The sequence below is a fragment of the Athalia rosae genome, chromosome 5, assembly GCF_917208135.1.
Source record: "Athalia rosae chromosome 5, iyAthRosa1.1, whole genome shotgun sequence".
Taxonomy (NCBI): Eukaryota; Metazoa; Arthropoda; class Insecta; order Hymenoptera; family Athaliidae; genus Athalia; species Athalia rosae.
Genome location: NC_064030.1, coordinates 11,934,779 through 11,944,732, shown reverse-complemented (window position 1 = coordinate 11,944,732; position 9,954 = coordinate 11,934,779). Strand labels below are relative to the sequence as shown.

Here is a 9,954-nt window from a genome sequence, read left to right as displayed (position 1 = left end):
ATCCCCCGACTTCTGCCGCGGCGCTGCTGTAAATTCCACAAGGGATATTTTGCGCCAACCTAAATCAAATCGCGTAGTGTCTAACTACTTCAGTTGTGAATGAGGTTCGTGTACGTAAACGTAGCAATCCTTGTCGTACCCGTAAGTCATGCATGAGACATACTATTATTTGCAATATTTCGAAAACGAGGAAGAGCACATTCTTGGAACGTGATTCTATCGCTCATGGGAAAGCTATGATATTTTTTTCAGATTTTCAAATGGCAATCATCGTAAAAATGACTTGCAAATGCCGCCGCTGAGCGTTCACCAAGTAGCGACCGTCGGTAGTTGAAAGCGCGCCAGTTATACGCACTGAAATATATCTCTATTTCAGTGGTTATACGCGCCAGGCGACGACGAGTTCGAATTGACGCGCGCCGCCAACTTTGATAATTTTTCACTCGAAAACCAAACCAAACGCATTTTTGAAATGAATTCACAGCCTGTAGTATAGTTCAAAGTATATGTCAGCTTTTTTTTTTATTTTTTCGTTGCTATCGCTCAGTGTTTTCAAAATCATTCAAAAACTCACGGATGAATAAACTTTTTTGAAATCATTAATTTTTTTCCTGAATTTGTAGCACTATCCGTAAACACGTAAACGTAAACGCCATGAAAAAAAATTGATTCTAACATAATTATTGACGAACTTATGATTTTTTAAAGAAAACGTTGCTCAATTTTTCGATTGTTAATAATAAATTGAAATTGACACTAATTCCAGAATCCTTTTTAACCCAAATTTGCATGGTTTTGACTAACTTCAAATCAGATATGTTATATTTTCCTCCAACTTCCAGGTCCGACATTTTTTTTGTCGGTGACGAGTTCTCCAATCGACTAGTGCTTATTAATTCCGTGAAGTCCATATTGTTCGAATTCACAAAATACTAATAATTTGAATTGAGTGAATCAACGCTAGAATGCCGAAATTTTATAATTTTTGGAAAACATGAACATTATCACCTTCAGCAACCTTCGATGTGACAACACGGTTTAACTATATGTATAGACACGATCTGCTGACGATGACGAGTTGGGGAATACGAAGGCAATCTCCTCAAAGTTCTGAACTTTGAAACCCGCATCCCCTCATCCAAACTATAAAAGGCGATTTTATAATATTCGACATACTCCCCTACATACCAGTTCTCCAGTCGGTAAACATTTTCGAATACACAATGGTACCCTCCTGATGCCCCCTGGGACATCGCCATGACAGTCCCTATACCAGCGAAATACTTTTGCCTCATACTGCAATATTCGATAGTTCGAACATCCCAACTCTTCAAGATCAATCACCAGGGGTTTTAAATCAGCATCGATAATCTTTTCCACCCACCGCCTTTTCTCTAATCCTGTCACATAATTGCAACTCACGCCTTCGACAACTTTTCTTACACTTCTCTCCACATTCTTATATGGTGTTTCTCCAACATTTCATGGTATTCCATGGTACCGTCGCATCAGCCAAGTATTGCGATTTTGATACTCGCTTGAAAGAATCACCCAGAATCAAGGTGCTTCGACAGAATGCGTCATATGCTTTGCTCATATTCTTCATGAGCTTGAATGCTTATTGCGGCCAGCTCTTTCAAGAAAAATTTACCATTGCGATTGTGCTTACAAGTGTAGACAAAGACAGAATAATCCCCACCTCTGCCTTTTCGCTGCTGTCAATCCCCCTAGGGATATTTTGCGCCGACCTAAATCATATCGCATAGTGTCTAACTACGCCAGTTATGATCAAGCCAAGCTTACACATGTACGTACGTACGTACGTAACAGATAATATTCCAATAGTTGTATCAGCAAAACTTCCCAAACAAAATGAAGCAGGCTCTGACACTAGATTTCTTTCCCCGAAAATACTCACAACATCTTTCAAGGATTCTAGTCCTTTATGTATCCATGTATCAACGATCATGACTTACTACTTCTTTACGTCTCGTTGTTTTCGGAGTGAGTTGCGACAGTGAGCTCGAACGATTCCCAACTGAAGTACTTTCTTATCTGGTAAAAATGATCTTTCTAATCAGTATGGGCATGTATGGCGAAAAAATATGACAAATGAAAACAGAACTATTATCAAATGAACCCGTGCATTCAGCATGGTATAACCGTTGCCGAAGGATAGTGACGATTACGTCCAGAGAGCGCGAGTTATGCCTCTTCTTGGCTTTCGAATCAATTGAAAAAATTGCGAAAAAGATATAACGGAGATTCGCTGGATTGATTGGGAATTTGTGTTACATCAGATGCGAAAACTTTGGCTCTTGGGCGCGTAACTAAGTTGGGTTTCGGTGCCAATTTAGCTTTTTTGCCGCGCAATTTCGTTGTTGCGCTTTTTGTAGCCCGTGCCGATGACGTGTGCTGTGTGGGAGATCTTTTGGATGTCTCTATGAACGCGGATCCGGCGCGCTGCATTTTCACAGATTTGTCGGTTGGGATGGGTACGATTGATTCGTTTGAGATATCAGCAATTTTTCTCTTGGTCGAAGATTTAAGAGAAAAGGATGCGTTGGTGGATGATTCCATAATTCACACGAGACGGTGCTCTTGTTGCGTCGGGGGGCACCCCCCACAGCGGTTATCTACTTTCTTTTTCAGTTCATGCACAAAAAAAAAACTGCCCGTGCACGCAGCGTTGTGTCACTGCAGCTCTGTAACTTCACACGTTCCAAAGATTGATGTGTTATCAACGCTGAAAGGTATCTGCCTGACTTGATTGAACCAACGCTCAGGCAAGACTGACGAGAACCGGTGCATTCAGCATGGTATGGCCGTTGCCGGAGGATGGTGACAGCTGCGTCGCCAAAGCGCGAGTTTTTCATCTTCTTGGCTTTCGAATCAATTGAAAAAATTGCAAAAAAGAGATGCCAACGGCACGCGGTGTTCCCAAGCGGTCACCCATCCAAGTACTAACCGCGCCCAATGCTGCTTAACTTCGGTGATCGGACGAGAACCGGTGCATTCAGCATGGTATGGCCGTTGCCGAAGGATAGTGACGATTGCGTCCACGGAGTGCGAGTTTTCATCTCTTTGGCTCCGAATCTTATTTTCGAAAAAATTGCAAAAAAGAGATGCCAACGGCACGCGGTGTTCCCGAACGGTCACTCATCGAAGTACCAACCGCGCTCTACCGACTCTCCAGATTACGTCATTCAATTCGAATGTATTTCAAATGTATTACGTCAGATGTCATATTTTTGTTTATCGCCTCTTTTTGTACCTAAAGCTGGTTTGGTTACCTCTTGCAAATCCACGCTTCAACATTGTATGATTGTATGTTTGATATAATAAAGAATATTATTTAACAATCAGGTAGCATTCTGAGGTTGACCGAACATTGGCACTTCGGTCAACGATTCTGGGGTTCTGATACATGAAACACCCTACGAATTACCGTTTAGTTTCTCATGCTCCGACTTCTCTGTGCTGAGTCTCACAACCTATCCTGATTCTGGCAAACAATTAGATTCGATAAGATATGCCACTTTTTCTAGCCTCATTATGGCCAATATTGTTCTTTCAATAATTTTTCACATCTTTACCATCAACTTATTATGACTATTTTCTACATTTCGACAATAACAGTCGACATGTATAGAATTATTAAAAGTATATTTCGGCATCAAAATTATCAAAAGAGCAGCGAATAAGATTTACTGCCGTTTGTTGAAACATGGCAGATGACGGCAGTGCAAACTCAACGAAACGTTAGATTAGTTCCACTTGTCTGAATTGAAATAATCATGACTTCGGCCGTAGGTGTTAGACACTACGCGATATGATTTAGATTGGCGCAAAATATCCCTAGTGGAATTCACTTACGATGGATGTGGGTCGAGCGAGCGAGCAAAACTACACGTTTTTGGCGCTATTTTCATCCCTCTGTACAAACTATGAATAATGGTCCTACAGTTCTGGGAGTCAAAACTTTTTCTCAGGAAATTTCCTCTTCTTTTTGAATCTTTTCGAAAATTTCGAAAGTTCCAATCAGTTTTTGAGGTATTTGCAAAAAACTAAACACCCGTTCTTTTATGAACTCAATTGTTTATTACTTTTGTAATTTTCGTAAGCGATTCTTGATTTTTTTCAATAGACATCTACAAGTTGTTTCGAATCGAATGATATCTCGTTCATATTGATTGAGAGATTGTTGAAAAATGTTGACCCAAAAAAAAAGCAATCGTCGACCAGGCCTGTTGACAATTTCGATTAGTACCAACCTATTTCTCCTCGAGTTCTGTCTAACTACTTCAATTATGACTGAGGTTCGTGTACATGCGTCAAAAGATCTAGATGAGATCGACTCTTCTAGAGTTCTGAAACTTAAAAATATAAAGCTCATAAAAACAATGAAAATTAAAAGATATCCCAATTTTACGAATAACGAAACAAATGCCTACCTGCGATCCACGGACAACTATGTGCAGAGGGTATACATCGCTCAATCGTTCCAACCATCAATATTACGACGCTAGAAACGGTAGAAAAAGTGGCAAGCTTCGAAAATCTCATTGTATGCGCGAATCGAAACAAGTTCTCAGACTTAGTACAGAAAAGTCGGAACCTGAAAATCTAAACAGCATTTCAAAGGGTGGGCTTCTAGAATTAGAACTTCAAAAAGGCGATCTTGACTAGATCTTTTAATGGATCCACAATGTATCGCCGTACGAGTTTGATTAATCGTATCTCTGGTATCAATTTTTAAAGGTAACCGAATGAACGTTGAAAAGAAGAGAGTGTGGATTTCTTTTTTTACCAGTTTTTCTAGTTGATCCAAGCACATTGTCGCGTGTCGCCAAACCTTTCGGTTCCGTTTTTGTTCAAAACGCCAATAACTGAGTGAAAAAAAATTGTACGGTCGTTTCAAAGGAACCGTTTTGAAGGTCAGAAATTGATTTTCAATCGAAATATCTTACATTTATATGGAAAGGAATCTCACGTTCTGTACGGAACTGTAAACTTAACGAATTGTTGGGTCAATCTCACTTGACTGAATTCAAATAGTCATAAGTTCGGCTGTAGGTGACCAAGACTAATTTTTCAAAAGGCTTATCAAAGAGAAAACTTCGAGCTTAGGAACACTGCTTTACTAAGATCCGAGCGTCCAAAGTTGAGCGTTTTTTCGGTCGAGAAATAAAAGTTTTGCGAAACGTATTTCAACCAAATGCAGGGGGCGTCAATATCTCATCAGGTACATAACTAATAAAAATTCCGGATTGCAAATAACTTTCCAGAAAGGTAGATTGTATGTTATATTTGAAATGAATGCATTATTTCGAATCTTGGAAAATATGACTGCAGCAGTAAGCATTCGGTTCGTGGTATTTTGACCCACGAGCAGCTCTCGGCACCTGCGCGCGAAGAATAGGTTTTCGGGGCAGGTAGGAAAACGAGGTATTTATATTCGATCATCAGCCCCCAAGGACAACAGTTGCCCGATAGCTCTTGATCGAGTTACGTGAATATTGTGACGCCAAGCCCAAGTTCGGTATAAACCAACCGAAAATTCCGTAAGTCTGAACTTGTTGACAAAGCCCTATAACTCTAGCTGTCTCCGCATTCTTCGGTCAACGCTTTGTAGTAGTTCTGTATCATTGAAATGGAAGACCAATTGAAGAATTGTGCCGTCAGACTTTTCGATGTAAACGCGGTGAAGTTCGGTAATTTTGTCACCAAAGCCGGCCTACAGACGCCTGTTTATTTTGACTTGAGAGTCATAGTTTCGCATCCCAGTTTAATGGTAAGTTCATTTCACATGAGAGCTCGTATCTTTCTCGGCTATGGAATTCATCACTGGCAAAAATTTCAGAAAGCTCTATCGAGTTTACTATGGAACTTGTCAGAAAATAGTGGAGGTGCGACTCAATTATGCGGAGTCCCTTATACAGCTCTGCCATTAGCAACTCTGATATCGGTAGAGGCGGATATGCCCATGCTCATAAGACGCAAGGAAGTTAAAAGTTACGGGACCAAGAAATTGATCGAGGGTGAATTCAAGGAGGGGGAAATTTGCGTAATCGTCGAGGACGTCGTGACCACCGGTAGCAGTATCTTAGAAACCGCCAAAGATCTGCTCAACGAAGGATTGAAAGTCCAAGAAGCCATCGTCATTCTCGATCGGGAGCAAGGTGGCAAGAACAATCTAAAAATCAACGGTATACGAATGAGAAGTCTGTATACTCTGTCTAGTTTTATGGGTTACCTTCTAGAAGCTAGAAAAGTTACGTTGCCCGTAGTAGAAAGCGTTTCAAGTTACTTGAAACGAACTCATGTTCCCAGTCTTTCAGGGAACGACGGTAATAGAACCAATCGATAATGTGCAGTCATTTTCACCGATATTGCTGTTCAATTGTCATAATATCGATCATCCATTCCATAGAAAAATCTCTGAATCGGTTGCAGTTGAGGTTTGAGGAACGGGCCAAGCTAACCAAAAATCGCGCAGCTGCAAAATTGCTCGATCTCATGTCCACGAAAGAGACCACTCTCTGTTTAGCGGTGGATCTAATCGACACGGATGCGATTTTGGAACTCGCCAACATGGCTGGACCTCACATAGCCGTGTTGAAAACACACGTCGACGCGATTGAAAATTTTACGAGCGAATTTCCAAAAGCGCTTCGCGAGCTAGCCGAAAAGCACAATTTTCTGATTATGGAAGACAGAAAATTCGCCGACATTGGAAATACCGTGTCTTTGCAATACAGAAATGGAATCTACAAAATAGCAAACTGGGCAGATTTCGTTACTGCCCACACACTTCCAGGCTATGGTATTATTGCTGGTTTGAAAGACGGACTCGAAGGTATTTCCGCGGATCGTGGAATATTTCTGGTCACAGAAATGTCCTGTCAAGGTGCGCTCACATTGGGAGACTACGTCAAAAGTTCGGTCGTTTTGTCAAAGTCGTCAAACTTAGTCGCAGGTCTGGTCTGCCAAGCAAATGTTTTCGCCGACCCAGGTCTCGTACAATTGACACCTGGAGTCCGATTAACCGAGACCACCGACACCTTGGGACAGCGGTACAACACTCCACACTCAGTCGTCCACGCCGGTGCAGATCTCGTTGTTGTAGGCAGAGGGGTGACCGAGGCCAGAGATAAAAGATCGGCGATCGTCGAATACAAATCAAAATTATGGCAAGCCTATGTGGAACGAACGAGCAGTTGAAAGTGCTCGATAATTCCCTAGTCAAATATTCAAATACGGCCCATGGAAGAATTGTAAATTATTGTGTTGTAATTTGGCCGAACTACCGAAGAGATATATTTTTGTACTACGTTTTGACGTTTGTAAATGTGTAAATGAAAGTCGAATATTTTCATTAATTTTTGTATGACGAAATATGGACTGCAAAATTGAGCAGTTTTTGAACAGTTCAAATTTTTTCAATTGGCGCATGTGCAAAGGACAACAGAAGCGAGGCGGCAAAAACGTCGCCGTTGGAGTTACTCCTCTGGAAAATAACAGATCAGTCTGAAACTGCTTGGGAAAACTCATTGAAGCGTGGTGAAGGGGGCTCCGGTCAGCTACAAACGGACAAAATAAGTTTAAATCAGTAATTGATTTATTTCTACGAGGTTGCGAATCATCTGTCGCTGGTACCAACTCGCAGCACACGGACGCCAACCACAATAACACAAAAAACGCGAGCCGAGCATGCAGTACCAAGGCGCGGCCATGTTGACGCTCAACCCGTCCGTTTACCGTGGATGTCAGACCCACGCAGCAGCTAGCCCTGTACGTGTGCGAATTCCGCCTAACGTCTCAATCTTTAATCAACGGTTCGGTGGCGGCACTGGCACAGCCTTAAATGATCTCTCTGGATAGGTTTCAGAGACATCTGTGTTTCACCGAGGAGTGATTTGTAATATGTAGGTGTGTATTCGAGGTATGATTGGGTAACCCCCATCGAATAACGTTGCGGATCTCGACTCAATGATGCGGTAATGGAACTTTTGAACCCATACATGAACAGCGCTAGGTGTTACCGTCACAATTGATAACACCCGAACCACATTGCAGGTGAACCATCAGCATTTCTACCGGTGGTTCAAAAAAACGGACCAAGTTCACATGCACCCGTATCCATCAGATTATGGAATGTGCGATGATCTTACCGATCGACTGCACAACGGATTTGACATGATACCGATGACAATAGGGGTAATAATAATGGCGACAGTTCGGTATGTCTGAATATCGCGTTGATGAGGTTGATGTTGGTGTTCGCGAGAAATGATGTCTATGACTTATCCGGAACCTCATAGCATGTGGAAGCAGATATCTAACTTAGTTCGTTTGTTTTCAGATCAACGCCATGTTAAATATATTTAGATATAATTCTCTAGTTTTAGTATTTTTTATAATTGAGTCTATTGTGTGAATATGTTATATAAGTAAAATATATATTTTAGTTTGACAAATGCGGCAGAATAATTTTATTTTACCACCCCTCATCCGTTGCGAGACGGAACACATTAGAGAAAAAGAAGATTCGCAGGTAAGACAAGCGTAGATCAGAGATCGCTAATTGTAATCGAATTAGCCGCAATCCGATATGGTATGAGCGATTCCACAGATATCGAAAGCGACCGGTCGATCGGCAAGAGTCGGCAGGTGAATGATCCAAATTCAGAAACGGATTTTTCGACCAAGCGAATTGACGAAGCATGATCAAAGCTAGTTTCAGATTGATCTGTTGTTCTACCGAGAAGTGATGTGTAATACGCGATTACGTCACACCGACGTCATACGACCATGGAAAAGTAAGCGACGATGGGGGTCGCTGGTACACTCTGAATAAGATTAATGAATAATAAACAAGCATAAATAAGCATGTTAACTTACCACTCTCATGATTTTTCAATGTAAGCTTGGCATGATCATAACGAGCGTAGTTGAAAACTACGTGATATGATTCAGGTTGGCGCAAAATGTTCCTAGCAGACTTTACGTACGTTGGATGCGGTTGAGCGGCGCCAGGTTACTACCTCTGTTATTGCGCTGCTGTCAATTTCCCTAGGAATATTTTGCGCCAACCTGAATCATATCACATAGTGTCTAACTACGCCAGTTATGATCACGCCAAGCTTATACATGTACGTACGTACGTACGTAACAGATAATATTCCAATTGTTGTATCAGCAAAACTTCCCAAACAAAATGAAGCAGGCTCTGACACTAGATTTCTTTCCCCTAAAATACTCACAACATCTTTCAAGGATTCCAGTCCTTTGTGTATCCATGTATCAACGATCATGACTTACTACTTCTTTACGTCTCGTTGTTTTCGGAGTGAGTTGCGACAGTGAGCTCGAAAGATTCCCAATTGAGGTACTTACAAGTGGGCTCGAAACTTTCTTATCTGGTAGAAATAATCTTTCCAATCAGTATGGGCATATATGAGAGATAATATGCAAAATGGAAACAGGACCATGATGAAATCACTCATACGATCTTATATTCGACATATAATATTTGACGTAAGAAGAAAATTATTAATCAACAAATGCGATTTTCAGCAATACATAAATTTCTTTGAGAAACGATACTCCGCTTGAAAATCATTGTTTCCATGAATGAAGAGATAAGTAAGAAAATTTTTTGGAATATCATGTAAACAATGCATTTGTTCACAGGTATGTTCGGTTGCGTCTTGCAAAAAAAACTAGATCAACAAAAAGATATCTAATTGAAAAATTAGAGAAAATTTTTTTTTTCCAACAGATTATTGTCCATTCAAGTATCTAAAAGGTATATAAGTTTTTTTCATTCCTTAAGTTTGATGTTTGATGGGTGAAACTGATTTTTGTTGTTCAAGTTGCCGAATCGGTCGGCGCGCCTGGAATTTCAAATTATAGATAATGGCGGTGGAGTTCCGGGAGGAGGGACTTTTT

General features: G+C 40.9%; 1 protein-coding gene and 1 non-coding gene across 2 annotated transcripts; one reads left to right on the top strand and one right to left on the bottom strand.

Annotated features, from left to right (window-relative positions):
- Positions 1-2,919: 2,919 nt before the first annotated feature.
- Positions 2,920-3,038, bottom strand: LOC112694833. Its single transcript, XR_003150201.1, has one exon. It is a non-coding gene; the product is annotated as a 5S ribosomal RNA (ribosomal RNA).
- A 1,593-nt stretch (positions 3,039-4,631) lies between these two features.
- On the top strand, positions 4,632-8,365 carry LOC105682956 (uridine 5'-monophosphate synthase-like). Its single transcript, XM_048656350.1, has 2 exons — positions 4,632-6,350; positions 6,434-8,365. The coding sequence occupies exons 1-2, from the start codon at positions 5,654-5,656 to the stop codon at positions 7,222-7,224; spliced, it is 1,488 nt and encodes a 495-aa protein (XP_048512307.1). The 5' UTR covers positions 4,632-5,653; the 3' UTR covers positions 7,225-8,365.
- The last annotated feature ends 1,589 nt before the right edge of the window (positions 8,366-9,954 follow it).